General features: G+C 37.0%; 1 protein-coding gene across 4 annotated transcripts in view; it reads right to left on the minus strand.

The window, feature by feature from the left end:
• Nucleotides 1-14,206: 14,206 nt before the first annotated feature.
• GRB14 (growth factor receptor bound protein 14) overlaps nucleotides 14,207-18,900 on the minus strand; it is a 63,296-nt gene continuing 58,602 nt past the window's right edge. For 3 of the 4 annotated variants that reach the window (XM_051623430.1, XM_051623428.1, XM_051623429.1), the window contains 2 exons: nucleotides 18,287-18,380; nucleotides 14,207-14,904 (listed from right to left, as the gene is read on the minus strand). In XM_051623430.1, the coding sequence (XP_051479390.1) occupies nucleotides 14,758-14,904; nucleotides 18,287-18,380 (241 nt within the window). In that variant the 3' untranslated portion in view covers nucleotides 14,207-14,757. Of the gene's footprint in view, nucleotides 14,905-18,286; nucleotides 18,381-18,900 lie in introns of those variants that run through there. The other variant, XM_051623431.1, reaches the window with a different exon arrangement.

Consider the following 18,900-nt stretch of genomic DNA (forward strand, 5'->3'; position numbering starts at 1 on the left):
AACATGAATTACAACAATGGACAACACACCAGGCAGGATGACCTTGTCTCTCACATATACCCACATGCTACTTTAACAACAACAAAAATATTTTAAAAATAGAAAATTAAAGAAGCATTAGTATATCTGAAGTAACAAGAATAATCTGAAGGACATTTGCAATGATTGGCCACAAGTTAGAAGCTACCACTCCAAAAACATCAGTTGAATACTCAGCAGTAGACAGAAAAATAAACTGTATTAGAAGCTAAAGAAAGTGAGAACAGCAGCAACAAAATCTCAAAATGTGACTTCATAAATCCAAATACATACAGATCTTTCACTAAGTGCATTCAAGGAAAGCAGAGTTCAGAAAAGCAAAAGAATAATCAGGAATATAGAAAACATCCCAAAGGGAGAGAGTTCAACTCTTCTACTGGTCTCTTTCTCCACAAAGGCACGTTATGTCCCCATCCATAAAGTAATAAATCAGTGAGAAAAAGGGGTGATGATGAATCCCCTGCTTACTACTTGTCACTTATAAACATCTGGTGAGTACATCATCAGTATGCTTCAAAGCTCATAAAGAACTTCCACATAAGAAGTACAACTCAGCCTAGGTGGAAGAGTGTAAATGGGACCTAACAGAGCCAAAAAATAGTTCATGGTCCAGTAATGACTAATTAAGAACAGACAAGACACAGCTGACTGCAAGGAAGTTCTCCAATGACAGACCAGTTGCAGAAGGATGTGCAACAGGGAGGGTCCCTACATGTAGCTCCTGTTTTCTATTCCCTCTACCAGCATTCACAATTGACCATTGGAAGGAAGAGAATACAGTGTCCATTTGTCTTAAGTTAATTTGGAGATGTTATGAAAAATCATAATTAGCACTTCCCCACCCTATCCATCAGCTTTGGGATAAGGGGAAAAGAAATTCTTACTCCCAAAGTAGCTGTTCCTAAAACCAAAGGTTTCAAATTGTTTTCTCATTTCTTCAGTGCTCCATTTTGCTTTCTCCATCTCTCACACAGAACCAGTCAGCCTGCATTTCCACCTCTGACAATCATTAGCAGTTTTCCAGGTGCAGGAATTTGGGGCAGAAGGTTTCACAGGACAGAGGATACATCAAAATTATTCCTTCGTCCAAAGGAAATTATACCCTTCAACTAATTTGAATGGGCATGTGCCTCCAGTTACAAGCCTAAGTATTCAAGAATTGAAGAATGAAAGTAAGTTGACTGGAAAAGGAGGTTTAACAAGAAACTGTACACGTGTAGGTAGTTTTAACTAGACTATGAAATTAATACTGCAAGGTTTAGGATTTGTTAAACTGTCCTTAAGAAAAAGGCCTGGATATAGAAGCTATTTTATAACATGGGAGTCTTACTGCTATTGCTGCCACAACAGAATCTGGAAAGATACACTAGGATATTCTGCCATATGGTCATACTTGCTCAGTTGCCCAGCTCCATCTATTTTCTTCTCCAATATAAGAACAGCTTGTGTTGTGCAAAAAAGCCTCCATTAGATGAAAAGGTATTCTTCTAGGTATAATCCATCATGTAAAGATGTGTTAGCCCAGATATAAATATCACTGTTTACTTATTTGACCGATAACTCCTTTACCTGGCACAAAACCAGAATGTGAATGCTTACCCAAAGACAATGTTTTGCATTACAAAAAAGAATTCTAAAAAGTCTGCATCCAATAATAGTCTCAGCTGAATGCCATTAAATGTACTAATATCACTGTACCAAATGTATCAATGTGCTATTCACTGGTAGTATGCATACAGTGTAAAGGTTACACTTCAACGTATTTCCTGCTGGGTACCAGTAGCATAACACTTGAACAACTTCTATGCAATTATTTGAAGTCTGACATCTTAAGCAGTTTAGCTAACATTGATAAAAAGTAGACAAGCAAGAACACACCTCCACATCTGACTCTAGTGTATCACACCAGTACAATTCTTTTCTTTCTATCACCAGGATCAACACAGTAAATTGGCAGATGTTTCAGTTATGAAGGGGAAGACACCTTCACAATGTCAGGCACCCAGTTCTTTGCTACCCTCTTCCACAGTTTCATGTTCTCTTGCTCTCTATTATCTCTGCAGAAAACCATAGTCTTGTTCAGTCAGCAGAGGAAAACTGAAAATCTTGCCCAAGTAGGAATTTTAGTCACTATATTTACTCCACATTCAGCAGCTCAATATGATGAGCCTTTATCATTCTTTCTTTTAAAGATGTTTTCTCCAGCACAAACAATGGGCAATGTAGAAGTGGTTATGTCACACTAATGAGTTACTGGCTGTAGTCTATGTTGCTTTCTCTCTCTTCTTCAGTGCAAGTGTTTATCCTCATTCTAGTCCTTTCTCTGCCACAACTGGTTTTCCTAAACTGTTATCTGCCCTTGTCTGGGTCTGTTATAGGCTCAAATTCAAAAACCTTGACAAGTTACAGGCAAGATTTCCTATTGGAAGTCCATGGTATAATCATTAATATGATTTTGGAAGCAGCAGCTGCACAGAATGTGCCAGAACCACTACTCCTTGAAGCCTCATTTTTGCTTGGATTTCTATGTAAAGCTTCCCTATGCATATATGAATCCGTTAATTTGGATGGATAAGGCATGAGTTTTAAAAATATTATTCATCACCTAAAAAATACTTCTGTTTACATTCACATTGAGGGTGGTTTCTCTGCCCCTGTTCATGCCAAAGATACCAGAATGTTTTACAAAATGTAGAACTGACATAGGAGTCTAATTCAATACATAGGAAAGTAGTAATTCCCCAGGACTGGCAGAATAGCACACTTCCTTTAAGTAAGAAATTTACTCTTGATCCTCTTCCCACTACTCACAAATACACACATTACCAGAGAGATGAAAATCTGCTTGAGACCACTAAGTAGAAATAAAGTACTCTGCACAAACAGATACTCCTTTAACAGATGATTTCCACTAATACTAATAAAAAGCCTGTTTGAAGAGTTAATGTTCAGTTAGAACAGAAGAGGTCAGAAAAAGCATAACTATGTCAGCAATTAATTTCATCAGAAAGATTCTGTGTCAGCTCTGTCCGGGAACTCTGTAGCTTTTACAACTTCCTTTACTTTGTACAGATTTAATTTCTGCAGTGCATCATACCCTGCAACCTTTCTATAGCAAAACTTTTTGGTTCTTAAGACAGTCTTAAATTGAATCTTTTCAATATTTGAACATACATGTATTAACGTGAATCCTTGAGGATTCACCTCATAGTTCTACTTTAATAATAAATAGAAGACTTCGGTAAACATACTATCTACCTATCAAAAGTTCTGAACTGCTGTACTATGACACAATTCAGTCAACATATCAAAATCTTTATCCTAAATATTATTTCTCTTGGCAAGGTACCCATTTGTCTCAAGTGCCAAAGCTCAAAGTATTTTTGGCAATGATTCTTTGTCTCTCCTGTCCCTTATTATATCACCACTCAGACACAAAGTTAGAGAAATATTTTCTATGAAAAATACTTTAACTTAAGTAGTGGGAAAAAGAACACAGCACTGACTGTTTATCAGAAGAGCTAAAGTAACATACACATGTAAGCATGAAATGCAATCTCTTCCTGAAGAAGTATCAACATGTAAAACCTAGAATCTATTCGCTAAATAGGACAACATACGTGTAATGAGATTGTGCAAACACATTTTGGATATGAGCAGTAGCCACAAAAATCCCTACCTACTCAAAAAACAGAAAAAGGAACACCCCCTTGAAAAAAAGCACCACCACACACACACACAAAAAAAATCACACTTAGTGTTTCCTAATGCTCAAGAAACATTCTAACCCAAGGTCTTGTCCTTTGCTCAGCCCCTCTCAGTCACCTGATGACTTTTTGCCATCTTTCCATGTTCTTTGGTGTTTCTCATAACTGATCGTTATTTAAAACTGCTCTAGTTTCTGACATCTTATCTCCATCCACACAGAGCAAGTGAATTGTTCCTCCTCCTTCTTCCCACACCAACAAGAAAACAAACCTGAAGTACTGGATTTTTTTTCATGTTCCTTGGAGCCTGCATCTACAGGCAGAATACTCAAGTCTCTCTGCTCCTAATATGCTTCTCCAAACTGGGTTAATATTAAGTTCCTTCCTACCTTACTGAAACCAGCTTAGGTATATATGTACCTTGAATGTACTCAGAGAAATGTACTGGAAGAAACTGTCTGAGATCATCTTGTTCTTACTCTGAAGACTGTTATGTGTCCAGATGCAGTATGACTAAAACAAGAGAAGCTCTTCACCAAGACTCACACTGGAGCCAGAAGATTTGAACTCGCACCACTATTCCCAGCAAACAGAGGTTCTTTGCAAGAATGCTGTACAGAGGTACAGTCCACAGACAGGTCATTTTGTTTCTTTAAAAAGGAAAAGAATGGCATTGAGCTCATTTGACACTTTAAGTCATTATGTAATGTGTGCATTTTTAAAAATAATCATCTGCATTATGAAGTTTGCGACATCATGGAAGATTCTTTAAAGTACTTTTTATACTGTCCCAGTTATATATGTGAAAAGAAACTATAAAAATCATAAAGAACAATTCTTAAATTAGTACAAGGGCAGAGCAACAGCTTTTTTAAAAAATGGCTTTTATGCTGAACATGTTTGCAGTTTTCAAATTTATGGGTGTAGCTGTCAACATGTATACTCACTTTTAGACTATCGTCCTGGCTTAATGAGGTCTCCTGGAATGATTTATTTTAATAAAAAGTTAACATGCTTACATATCTGGTTTCCACCTTTCTACTTTTTTTCTTTATAAATATCTACGCTAGTCTTCAGCAGAGAGATCACAGCAAAGTTTACTTTAAAACTTTACAGAGCATTCAACTAGTTGAACGCTTCAAAGCCAGGCAGCTTCCAATGAAAGCTTCAGGTAACAATTGTCACAGCTAACCTTTAACAAATATGGATCTGTATCTTCAGCATAAGAAACTAAGCCACAGAAATCTCACAAGATAACTGCACTTTAGTTACAAGTGCATGCAATCAGCAAATGGTGCCACATTACTACATCAGATTTCTTACTAGTCTCTCCATCTTTGGTCAAGCCTCATAACTGCAGCACATATCATGTGTCTACCTCACTTTTGACTCACCATCTTGTCACCTGTCTCCAGTTTATGTTACTGTTTCTGCTAGGCAGAGCATAAAGGATTAGATTGAGAAAAAAAAATACAACCCTCAGAAAATAACTTCCCCTGTAACTTCAGAACACCAAGTGACAAGTTTAGAGTTACTCAGTAAAAATATTGGTGTTTCACAAGCTCAGAATTGCTTCATGAGTCTCCACAGGTGACTGACTGAATTGGTGGCAATTTTAAAATTCACATGTCTGCAAGAATGCCTCATAATCATGGTTCAAACAGATTAAGACCTCCCCAAACAGGTTTTGAATGTCTCTAGAGACAGACACCACAACCTCTCTGGGCAGCCTTTAGGAAGAAATTCTTTAGTGTAAATGTGGTGAGACACTGGAACAGGTTGCTCAGGGAGACTGTGAATGCCCCCTTCCTAAAAGTGTTCAAGGCCAGACTGGATGGGGCTTTGAGCAACCTGCTCTAGTGGAAGGTGTCCCAACCCATGCAGCAGGGTTAGAACTAGATGATCTTTAAGGTCCCTTCCAACCCTAGCCATTCTATGATTTCATTTTCTCAGTCACTCCTTCCTCTTTTCAGGATTTTTCAGGTTTGAAACTGCCACAGCTTACTGGGCTACACTGCCCCAGTTTTCTAGCTTTTACTTGGAGGTTGTTTCCTCCAGCCTCTTCATCATCATGCTTCTCTTCTTCAGGAGCTCTCAATTTTTTTTAATTTTTTTTTTTCTCTTGAGCTACCCACAAGCAGTCTGGTATAATATAAAGGCAAACCACTCCACTATAAAGCCTGATTATTTTTTGTCTGTAGAACCCAGTATAGTAGAATTTCTCCACCACCACATTTCTTTGTGAAGAGTCTGCATAACAAATATATTTTTCTCCTAATGTTACAAATTTGAAAGCATCCTGAACAGTACATGTGCATTAATCCATTTAATATTATGCTTTCAGCACTAAATTCAGCAACTGTAGATACAGAACCAATGCTGCTTCCAGATTACATCACAAACTTAAGAGAACGGCAAATCAACAATGCTCTTCATATAGCAAAAAGGGTATTTTCCTCTATTCTGTAGAATAAATTCTAGGAAGATAAAGAACTGACCAAAAATTTTCAGAGATATTAACTTCTGTAAACATTATAAATATAATCTAGGAAGAATTATATACAGAGGGAAGGTTGAAAGGCTAGCAGAATGTCAATAGTTAGCATTCTCACAGCTCCCTGGATCAACATGATGGCAAGAGCATTTTCATTCTTCTCTGCATTTCTAAATTCATGCTGAGTGTTACAGCCTCATTTCAAGTGGAAGTAGGAACAGAAGTGGAACACACACTCTTGCAGACAAAGGAACATTTCACTTAATCACAGAACAACCTAGAATTCATTTGTTTCAAACCCCCATAATGTTAAGCAAAGAGGCAATAAAATTCAGCTGTACTACTTTGCTATGGGGAGGCCATTCTAAGGGCCACCTGTGTTGCTGATATTTCAAATCAGTGTTAGTTTTATTTCTAGCAGAGAAATAGAATTAGATCATTCCCAGAATGCTTTTTAGTTCCTGACTCTACAGTGCTGAGGAATGAAGAATTTTTTCTTCCAAAGTATCACACACCTTACACTTTCACAAGACCAATGCTGTGTCAAATATAAATTGTTACTGCAAATCCTCTCTTGTAAAGGAGGCTTGAGGTTGTTGGGTTTTTTGTTGTGTTTTTTTTTTTTGTTGTTGTTGTTGTTTGTTTTGTGTGTTTTTTCTGAAAAACACAATACAGGATAGTAAGTATAAATAGCATTATCAATGTACAAGTACAAAAGGGGAAAAACATTCTTAATTTTTAGTTCAACTTCATATACTGCTCTTCATTTAACTAAAAAATAGAAATGGATATTACTTAGTCACAGTGAACCCACTGACCACAGTTCATCATTAAATATCAACTACAATTTCCACTTCAACACCAATTGAAGTATCACCTTATTACACTTAGTGAATTTCCACAAACCCTTCAAGTTGCTTTTGATATCTTTGACTCTGATCCTACCAATGCTTACAGACATTATCTAAGGCATATTGAAATACACAGCATTATGCACAGCACACATGTATTCAGAAATGAGGGCCTCATTAATAGTTCAGTATGGAAGCAAACCCCTTCAGATGTGATGGGTACAGGTTAGTAAAAAAAAACAAAACACAACAAACAACACACACAACAAAAAACCACAAAACTCACTCTAATAGCATATCTATTGTTGTTCCAAGTGTTTAGTATCTCTTTTAAAATTCCTTCCTTACCCTTCCACCCTCCTACACGTATCACCTCCCTTACATTCTCTGTAAATGCCTAAAAATAACTAACTATGCATATGGTCTGAGCACCACAGCCCTATACCATATAGCTGGGGAGAAAGTATTTTAGTTTGAATAGCTGACCTCACATCCATCATCAGAAGATATTTTTCCATGAGCTGTTTCCCAGAATTTAAACATTTAGCACAGGTTGCAGACTTGGTAATTGCAGAGTTCCACACAAAATAACAGAGTAAGTTTGGGGTTTTTTGTTAAAAATATATCACAATAAGCTACAAAAAACCCCACAACAAATAAAAAACCTCAACCTGTAAAAACATGATGCTTTTTTTTCCTCCAACCTGCATTTTCTTCCATCGTAAAGTGATTTGAAATTATGCATTTCCTTTCCTTCAACTTAAGGATTTTTCTTCATATTAGAAATATTTCATTCACATTAAAAAGAAATCTTAATTTATGAACGTGGGATGATATCAGCCTACCCCACATTCCACATTGCAATACTAAGAACTCATTCTTTTGTTTGGCTTCAGCCACAAGGAAGAAAGCAGGAAGCACCTCATTCACATCATCTATTTTTTTTTCCCCATTTGCTTACCCTAGTTAATGCTAGTTTCCTCTACTCCTTCTCTTTTCCCAAGTAGGTAGCTAGCATTATAAGAGGCATAATAAAGTACATTTGTGAAAAGTCAATTTAAGTTAAAGTAAGAAAAAAAAGCAAGAGAGGAAAGTTGTACATCTGAGTCAACACATCTTCTAGACAACTAGAGAAATGCCTTCAGGACTGTGCTCTGCTAAGGCAGTTCCTAAGTCACAGTCTAATTTCACACCACCAAAGAGGCACACTGGCTATTTTAGATAAAGATAGTTCTTACTTATATTTATCCTCCACCACAAGATCCTAGCCATGTTACCTCAGTGGTGAATAGCAATAAAAACACCTTCCTCAGGTCTCTAGAAAAGACTGTCCTCCAGTTCTGCAGCCTACTATAGCCAGAACTGGAAACATGAACCGTGCTTCACATAACTCAACCCTGAAGAATACTACAAAAAGCTCAACATTTGAAAAGAAAGGGACTTTAACTTATAAACAGAACAAATAAATAGGGCAACATAACACGCACAACAATCTCCCCTCACGCTTTCCCCTCCCCAATCTAAAAAAATGAACAATTTCACTCATTATTCATATTGACCACAAGTTGATACGTAACATACCTTCCCCAAGCACACACCTAGTCTAACCCAAAACACATATATTTATTAAGGGAAACTCATCAATTCTGACAATCTCCAGCTGGTGGGACTCATCAGCCTCACCTGAGGGGTGACAACTCCTTTTCCAGGAGGTGAAGAGCACAGGAGCAGCTCCTGCGTCATTTGCACCCACCTTTGAACAGGGTCCTCAGGAGAAACTGGGGCTGGCCCTCACCTTCCTTCCAGCCTTGTCCACAGTAACTCAGTCCCATGAGGTGCCTGGGGTCATCAGCTGTGTTCTTCGGTGGCACTGCGTCAGGCAGGCCAGAGGCAGAGCTGGAAGGAGAGGGAGAGAAAACTGCGTGTGGGCTCTCCCTGCTGTCAAGCGCAGCGCCTGAGGGGGCTGACTCCTGCCTACCCTACCTGCCCCCCGGGCACCTGAGCCAAGGGCATGGCAGCACACAGCTCACCCCTGTGCCTCCCCACACCTCCAGTCAGGTCTTGTCATCTCCTGTTCCCTCTCACAGAGGCCTTACGAAACACCTAACACATCTTTTGTGCCCACACAGGGAGCAGATGCCAAAAGCTGTGCCACACCACTAGTGCTGGCTGGTGCCAGCCCCTCGGCCTCCCTCCACACCTCAGCTGGTGCCCACCTTTGCCTCTCCAGGCTGTGATGGTGTGCTTCTCTCAGGGAGGTGGAAAGCCGTCTCTCCACCTACTCCCTTAACTGGCAATAAACTAATTCCTTTTCTTTTCCCCATGGGAGAAGAGGATGGGCCCCTCTTTCAGAGCCAGTCCTGCAGGTTCAAAAGCACAAGGCTGCTCCGGCTCACCCTGGGCTCCCGAGGGCCCCACCTGTCATCCTCCACCCCCAAACCTGTCTCACTGCTGCCTTGAGCACAGCTCTGAGGAGACAAGCTCGTCACACCACCCCCTCACACACATGCCCGCTACCTCAAAAAGCTGGTTTGGAGGGCAGCCCCTCTTTAGGAAACTGCCTGCCATTTGCCACACTGCCTGGTAGTTCCCCAGTGACATTAATATACCTGAGTGGTTCCCACAGAAATCGCAGGGGTTCCTTGCACACCTAGAATCCCACACATACTTAAATATTGTGGAAACCACATCTTGATACAGTTTAGTTTTTAACTGTAAAGTTTAGGAGAATCATCTGTATTATAAGGGCTAATCACATAAAGTTCTCTTTCAAAAATATGACTCACTAGTGGATAAAGTTTTCCCAAATTGCTTAAAAGATTAATAAAATAATCAACTTAGCAGAGGGGAAAAAAACCCACAAACTATTCCTGTAAGGGAATCACTTTATTGCCTATACATGTGAATGAGCTGTTTTAATACTCAGGTTCACCGCCTCCTCTGCATTTAATCTCTTATTTTATGTCCTACTCTGATTTTTTTAAAAGACTTTCAGGCTTTTTTAAAATTAATTATACAAATCATTAGTATTAAAAAGGTAATATAATGGTTTCAAGAACAAGCCTCACAGACTATCTGCATATTTAATAATTTCTGCTAATAAATTTTTAATCACTCATTGAGTTCAGGTTCTTGTCTTGAAGCTTAACTTGATAACAAACCTAGCAACTGGTAGGACTAATTGGTACAGACTAAGTGAATAATTTATAAGAGGAAAAAGAACTGGGTGTTCTGGAGGTGTGCAGAGACCACAAGTCAGATATTTCTGGGAGGAAGCAGGAAAACAGCAGCTGATTACAGGAATTTCATGATACACTGCTGACATCCAGAGGCCAACAGTCAATACTGTTCACATATGTGAACCAGGCTGTAAAGCATGCTGTAAAGCTAGATTCATTAAGTTTTCAATATTCATGCATTTCATTAAAGTTAACATTAATTGCACTACCATACACATTGATTATGCATAGACTATAAGTGTTTAACCTCTGAAATCTTGCAAGTGTATTCAAGTAATGGGGTTTGTCCCATCTTCGATGATTTCAGTGAAATCTTCAGCTACGAAGTTGAAATTAGAATTGTAATGATGACAGTGCTGAGGAACAGTAGCTTGAAATATTGGAACAGTAATAAAAATAATTATGTTACTAACCAAACAGAAACAGTTTGGTTAGAAACAGAAACAGCTGTAAGTTGCTTTATATTTTTCTTAACTAAAGTAAAAACGTTAACAAAAATTATGTGCAAGATTTCCTACTGACAAATGCTAGACTGATTTGCAAGCTACATCTATTAAATAAGTTTAAACAGTTAAATTAATTGCTGGCTGAGTGGCTTCTTTTTAGATGAAGATGACTAGTTTAAACAATGTAACAACAACAAAAGGTTATTATCTTGAAATGAGCTGATGGATGTCTTAAAATGAGACACCCAAACCCGCTTACACTAGAGTAATTCTAGTCCCCAGGAAGCACAAAATGCTGCAAGTCTTAAACCAGGATGTATCAGACAACATGTGACAGAAATTAAATTATCCTTGAAAGATACCACTTGTGGTTAGCTACATGTGTAATCCTTTTTTATTTAATGAGTTAAAGTTATGTTTTAAAATGTTTAGTTTGATGAGCTGGAGACTTTCTACATGTCAAAAAATTCATTAAGTGACTTAGTAAGATTGTTAAGTAAAGACACTCAGAAGTTTAAGAATGTCATTTAATGCTGCCTATGCGACCTTAATTCTGACTGTGTATTTATATGCATTACAAAACACCGGTGAATTAACTTTTAATCTCCTTTGAGCCAAAAATATTTAAGAATGGAAAGTAAGACACAAAGGGCATGCCAACAAATAAAACACTGAGCTTTATAGCAATCTCTGAGTTAGCTCACAGCTTGCAGAGCATACCCCTGCAGGGCTAATTACCCCAGACAGAAAGATGGGCCAGTACAGTCATAGTGCTTCTGGTACCTCTGCATGGCAAGCTTAGTTTTTTGTAGTACACAGGTACTCTAACCTGTGTACTCTGACAGAAGCACAACATAGGTGCTTGGGAACTGATTTTCCATCATGAAGTTTGAGACCGTAGATTTTGATCTCCTTAAAGCAAAGGTAAAGTCGTATCACTTTCTTATGTATTAAAAAAGCCCACTGCAAACAATACCATTTTCAATTAAAATTTTGTTGAAGACCAGTCCTTAAATCTTCTATGAGGGAGATATAAAATTGTCCACAGAAGCAAACTGTTGCAGACAGATAGACTGGTTTGTCCGAAATAGTACTGATTTCTGCCTGAGCTGTTAACAACTCATGATTAGCCAGACTTATTTGTGAAGGTGGACAATGAAGAAGTGTAGTATTCCTAATTAGAAGCCTGTTAGCACACTGAAATTCTGTTTAAATAGCGTTGCCTACACCCTCAAAGGATTTCATGGTCAGACATATTCTGGGTGGTACCATAAAAAACCTTGTTGTTTTTCTGTCAAGATCATACTGGTTCCTAGCAAGGATCTTGCAAGTCTTGTATCAAGTACCTGTACTTTTAGCATGTTTTAAAGTAGACTGGGTATCAAATAGTTTTGCTTTGTTTAGGGTTGGGTTTTTTTGTTCTGTTATTTTGGTTTTACACATTAGAACTATCTCTTTCATGTTTCTTCCTTCAAGAATATTTAAACAGTGAGGTAGCCTATTATGTCATTTAAACACTAAACTAGATTTTATTAGTTTTAGTGGTTTGGTTTTTAATGGCATAATCAGAACTAACCATACAGCTCCGGAAAGGTATGCACAGTTTAACAAACAAACAAACAAACAAACAAACAAAAAAAACCACTTTGAATTCTCAGCAAGATTTCAGTTTAGGTTTTAATTAAGAGAGCTGTCAAAATGCAGGAGACAATACTTCACAGAGTATTAAGGTTTTGAATACTTGCCAGATAGTAAATTTCCAATGGTCAAAAACCACGTTCATTAAGCAATACTTGGTTTTACTTGGGGTTTTTTGATGTTGTGTTTTTTTTCAATTTCACTTGTGAGAAAAAAATTTAAAAGCAACCAAAGATTCTTAATCTCTCCACCACATGAGATCATCTCCACACTCTCTTTTCTGATAGGCCTAAAGGTGACAGGCACTCACTCATGAGCAGTTTGCTTCTCTATCAAGCATGCTAGCAATTACAAATAAAAATTACAAATAGAAATTATGGCAAAGCTTTCATATGTCCAAGTAGAAATAGAATACAGTAGACAATAATTTATCAGAAGATGCTAAAGAAAACATGGATGCAGAGAAGAATGTTTCTCCTTATTCTATACCAATCTCTGAAATAATACTAGGCCTGAGAAGTAATCATATTATTAAACTAAATCTGAAGAGGTTTTAATTAAAACTATAGCTTTGTAATTACAATCTGAAATTATATTTGAGGTTTAAGAATTAAATTTATCAGACTGTGAAAAGTTTTACAAGGCAGTCCTAATGTACTGAGCCTAGGCACCACATATGCTGCATCTTTGGTACACATAATGAAGAGTTGCTTTTTTAATGAGCTTTAAAAACTGTTATTTGCATACCAGAGGAAAAGGTCAGTAAATTAAGTATCACAGTATTATGTTATTATGACTGCCTTCCACAGACACACAATAACAAAACCATAGGCTATAGTTACTATGCTATTCTAATGCTTCCATTTCCATGACCTTGTGGGCTTACACAGGCTGGTGCTGCTGTGCCCCTGCTGCCATCTTACTCCATCCCTTGCCCAGGCCTCCTTCACCTTCTCTCCCCACCAGCTCCTACAGCAGAGCAGCTGGTGTGTCTGACAGTCAGAGAATCAAAGCAGGCACAGGAATGAGGGGCCAGATTCTGTGAGATGGCCCATCTCCAAGGTCAACCCTGCATTCCAGCCTTTACCTTGAGTAAAGATACCCAAGGTCAGGTCTGGAACCCTTGTAACAAGATCAAACCAATTGGACAGCAAATCATCGGGACAGGGACACCTCTTCCAATCCACGCCCCATTCCACTTGAGTCTTCGTTCAAGGGTGCAGCAGAATCATCACTCTTTCAAAACACAGATACCAAGAGTATTTCTCCAAAATTTGAGTCAGTTTACCATAACAGCTTGTATTAGTTGAAATGTTAAGATGTTTGGTAATCTACAGAGACTGGTTGACTGGTAGATATACTGAAATTTTTATTCTGTGATAAATAATAAAATAAGCTAGGAACTGACTGCAAATACACTCTCACCAGGTTTTCAGCAAAAAGTTCACTGGATTTACCTTTATTTGTAAGTATTGTAAATATTCTGAAATACTGTAAATTTGAACATATTATAAGTTACCTTCATTTTTTTAAGGGCAATTGAAGTTGACTCCCTTTCCAACTCTGTGACAACCCACGGTAGTTAACAGGTCTCTCTCTATGCCTCTCTGTGTTAGAGACTGTAGGTACACACTAAACCACGTTATGCACAACATGATACTTCATGTGTGTTTATACATGTCACATTCAAGAAAGTAACACTCCAGCTCTGTGTAAAGATGTTGATTTAGTCATTAGAGGAAAAAATCCTTTCAATTATTACAACAGGAAAAGCATGACTCGATGCAACTGATCATTTTTAAGTAGTTTTAATGATTTTTCACTTTTTGTATATGATAATCCTCAAAGTAGCATTCAAAAATATAGTGCAAAATATTTATTCATTTTATTTACAAATAAAATGTGCAGTTCAGCTTATTCTCACCACAGTAAATATTATTCTTCTATGTGATGAACAGAAATTATGAGAAACATCTGAAGAGACAAAAAGTTCCTATTAAACCTAAGAACAAAGATCTTTCCTTCAGTCATAGTGTTGTAGAAGTTACACAATATTATTTTTAAAAAAATCTTTTCAATTGAAAAAAAGAGCCAAAGTCCAAGACAACATTAAAGAATTACAAAGGGAAGAATGGTGTGTTTTTTTTAAAACCATAACATTAATTTTGCTGTGACAATCACAATGCAAAGTCCTTATCTATACAGAACATAATTTTTTTTCAGTTAAAACACAGAATCTTTACAATTAAATGCTTTTCCCCTTCTTATTCTACAAATTGCCTGTAGTGGAAAAAAGAACTCTGGTATCTTCCTTTGCCTCTGATGGACCAACAGATGCTTTGGTTAAAGAGCAATTCGCGCACAATAGTGTTTTAGCTTGCAAGGCAGTACTCCTTTGTTAAGTTGGTAGAATTCCACTAGCTGGATGAGATCAGTAAATCTGGTATGGCCATCATCAAGGGTATAGAATAGCTTCCCATCATCTTCCAACTGTAAAAATGGAAAAACACGATAGAATAAAATCCTCTTTTGCTACGGTATTCCCCCCAACTGCAAAACATACCTTGAAAGGTTAGTTTTTAGTTTTAGATGCTTAAAAATTTACCAAATTTACCAATGTGTTTCCCTATTCTAGGTTACTGAACATCAGCTCTTGCACAATCTGTATCACATTTGAGTTTTGCAATTTATTTTCTCTACTCCTAATATGTCTAATATCAAGAAGTTTCAGTGCAATAGTGACTAATAAGTATTAATGTAAATAAGGGTAACTATTTTTAAAAAGAAAAGGGGAAAAAAGATACTTCACGAGATTGAGAGAGCAGTGAACAGAAGATCCTGAACTAGGGCTAGCACAGAGTATCAGATGGAGTGCTAGGGAATGATGCAACTATCCTACTGCAGTACAGGTGAAGGGAGAAAATATAATTAGCTCTCCTACCTGCTACTAAGATTTCTTATCTGATGCAGCTGTTGAACTGTTTATAACTCTTGGTTATTCTACTCCTTTCTACCATGTCTGGAAGTAGTTATTACTTCTGTATTCTCAGACTTCGGTCAACTCAGTCACACACTACTCGTTAAGGATTAACTGATGTGTGCATCTGCAGAGTCCTGTGCTCTATCTAGCAAATAAACTGAAAATGGATTATTACCCATTGGATTTCTCTTATACATGTAATTTTCCTGCCAACACACTGAAGACAAGGAGGAGTTGACAATTCAGATGTCTGTTGACCAGAATTTCATTTTTAGCTTATTTTTCCCTCTCTGAGTTAATCCCAAGCCTTGAAATGAATACCAGGCAGATTGCTAATTCTAGAGCAATCAGTATTTTGCAAAGTAAAAACTCATATCAAATTTACACTGCCCAGGAACCTAACAACTTCTGCGAGCTAAGAAGGCTGTTATGAGAGAAAATGTATTGGAAAAAGACAGTCCCAGAAATAGATATCAATCCTTCTTCTTTTGCATGGACTACAGAACAGCTAATTTCAGTTGACACTGAAGTTAACTTCTATCAGTTCAGAGTAGTAAGGCTAAAAAATACATTTAAGCTGTTCACAGTATGGGATCACAAATGTATCCCAAAGGTTTTCAACTTTTTACAATCAATTCCCTACCACCCACCTGCAATACCAGTTGCACATGTTACCAGTGTTAACATGATGCACCTGTTAATGTGGGGGAAGCTTGAATTGGCAGGCTGCATGCCCTATCTGAAGAAACATTTTTAAATGCAGTTTAACCTGAAGAAACCTAAAATCTAAGACAAAAATAATTCATTCAGAGACTAAATGATTTTTTAACTTGAAAAATACCTTCCAAATGCCATTTATTTATTTACATGTACTAGGAAAGTTTATCTTCACTTTCCAAGGACTGGAAAAAAGCAAGAGTTTAGAACAGTAGGATTTTAAGTTCAAAAACTTGTTCTGCAACTAATAAGCTCCCAACTTACTGCAGTAACACAAAATGCCTTGTGTCTTAGAAAATGATAACTTCATTTTGAAGATCAGTAGCAATTGGAAGCCAAACCTTTGCCCCCCTCAAAAAAAAATATTTTGTGAACTCCTTAAAGAGCAATGTTCTAGCAAAAGAGAGCGTGCAGTAAGTCAGGGTATTGAGAAGGGCATGAGGGATTCTGAATGCAACTAGGAATTTAAATGACAGACAGGAACTGAAATATATTTGGGGAACTAAGTTTCCATATTCTGTCTCTGGATTAAGTTGCTTTCATTACAGATTTATTTTTTCTGGTAACTAGCATAGGATAAATTGTTTTTAAAAATAATTTTAAAAAATTTTCTTCAAGGAAGAGAGGTTTTGCACTGAGGTGGTACGGGTCTTCTAGACTATTAGCATGGAAAAATTGACCCAAGTCTGTAGACAATCTGTGTCAAAATAAAGAATTCCTGGTTCCTCCAAACATTCTACAACAGGAGAGCAAGATTTTAGCATGCGTGCTTATGATGAATTCCTCAAATGCACTGCTTCCATCTGCAAAAGAACATTAGAATTGACTGGATAAATTTTTTGGAAGGAAGAGGAGAATCATCCAAGTTGAAGGAAACCAAAGAAAAGCAGCTTTCTTATACATTTTCTCTTATAGAAGAGAGGGTCTGTTTCCTGATAGGTAAAGAAAAAGTGGTCTCTTAAATTTGAGAGTTAAATGACATTCCAATGAAGTAGAACCATACAGTGTTTGTACAGAGTTCAGAAGGTTTTCTAAACCACACAATAGTTATCCCAAAGTAAATACTAGAAGCGATCACAGTCAATAGAAGCACAGAGATCTTACACCTGGGATTCTGATCACAGAGCGTATGCTGAAGCTCACAAAGGATAGCTATCCCTTTTGGATGAAGGACTCCTCCAGTGCTTGTAACTAACACAGTTAAAATCCTGGGCAATTCTTTTAACAAACAGATTCATTCCTTTTTCCTCTCAAGTAATTCTTCAGTTATATTCTACAGGAACCTTTTTAGGGGAGGATATCAGCTAGAAGCCTTAGGTGAGGCATACAGAAATTTGATGAAAGATCACAGGGGATCACCAGATCAGACACAAACAAAATGCCATTACACTCTTCTACTGAGAAACAGCAGAATCTAGAAACTTCAGCAGGAATCTAGAAACTTCATCTCAACAGAAGCAGCTTGTAAATAAAACAGAATAAACCACTTCTGGAGGGAGTGGAGGGATGAGGAAAACTGACCATTCTGGCAGGAGAATGGGATGATATCGCATTCTGATAGAAAACTGATGGAAATATTATTTCAATTTAGGAAATTTCAGCATACCTACAAATAGCTGGACTAAAGAAGAATTTCAATTTTTTTCTAAAATTTTCTCCCTAAAGAAGACCTGGACATGAATATACCACAAGAACATGAATCAAGGAGAGAGGTCAAGATAAAATGCTTGATTCCAAACATTGAGAGAAACTATCCTGAACAGATGAGTCAGTGAGATATGCACACACACATATACCATAGGCAGTCCATCTGAACAGATGACTAAAAAGAAAATGCACACATTTTGCAAAATGAAGACACAGTATGACCTTTATTAATTCATTATTTTCATGCCATGAGGGTTGCTTCTATTCCAGTTCAAACAGATTTGTCTATTTTTCCAAGACAATTTTTAGCATTACATAATACTAATCAAGTTTTATAACAAATCAAACAGCAAAGCTCAAAAAATGTTCAACTCTACTGAAGAATACTGATTATTTTTAGTGATGTAGCTATTATAATGTTTATCTCCTACAAACAAAGCAAAAGAAAAATATTCCAGTGATATTCTACCACAATTATTCAATTGTTTTGTTTAACAACTGAATTTATAAACTGGAAAAATTACTTACTGGTACAATTTGAAAATGCTTTATTTTCAATCCATGACTCAATGACAATACAAATGTTTTGGGGTTACTTTGGCTATCACGTACCAGGAACACCCTAAAAGAGATTGAAAATTTTCACAGTAAGATCACTCTGGAAAGACTTCTGTAAACATCAACTAAAAACTGTTGTAAATTCACTGTAGAAGTATCAGTGAAAATAAAAAATAACATTAATTACATATTAATAATTAATTATTAATATGGTTTAAATCAGTATTTCTTTGCAAATATGTTACTGAAAATCCTTTTGCTTAAATTTTTCTTTGCCTTGTCTATTATGTGAAAACAATGCATTCTCATAATGAATGATGCTGTAGGTGTTAGTTTTCACACTGAACAGAATTGCAATGTATTCCTTTAGACAGAAAAACAACCTCAAAGTTTGTGCTCTGAACAAAATTTTTCTTTGTACTCTGACATTTACCAAAATCTCAAGTGTTACAGGGAAAATCCAAAAGGTAGTTCAATGTGAAGTTTGCAGAAAAGGTAATGCAAGACATGTAAGAATTATTTTCACAGCTGGCCAATATATTCATACATGGAAACTCACTTCTGCACATTGGCACAATTCCCAC

This window comes from Apus apus, chromosome 6 (assembly GCF_020740795.1).
Source record: "Apus apus isolate bApuApu2 chromosome 6, bApuApu2.pri.cur, whole genome shotgun sequence".
NCBI classification, from domain to species: Eukaryota; Metazoa; Chordata; class Aves; order Apodiformes; family Apodidae; genus Apus; species Apus apus.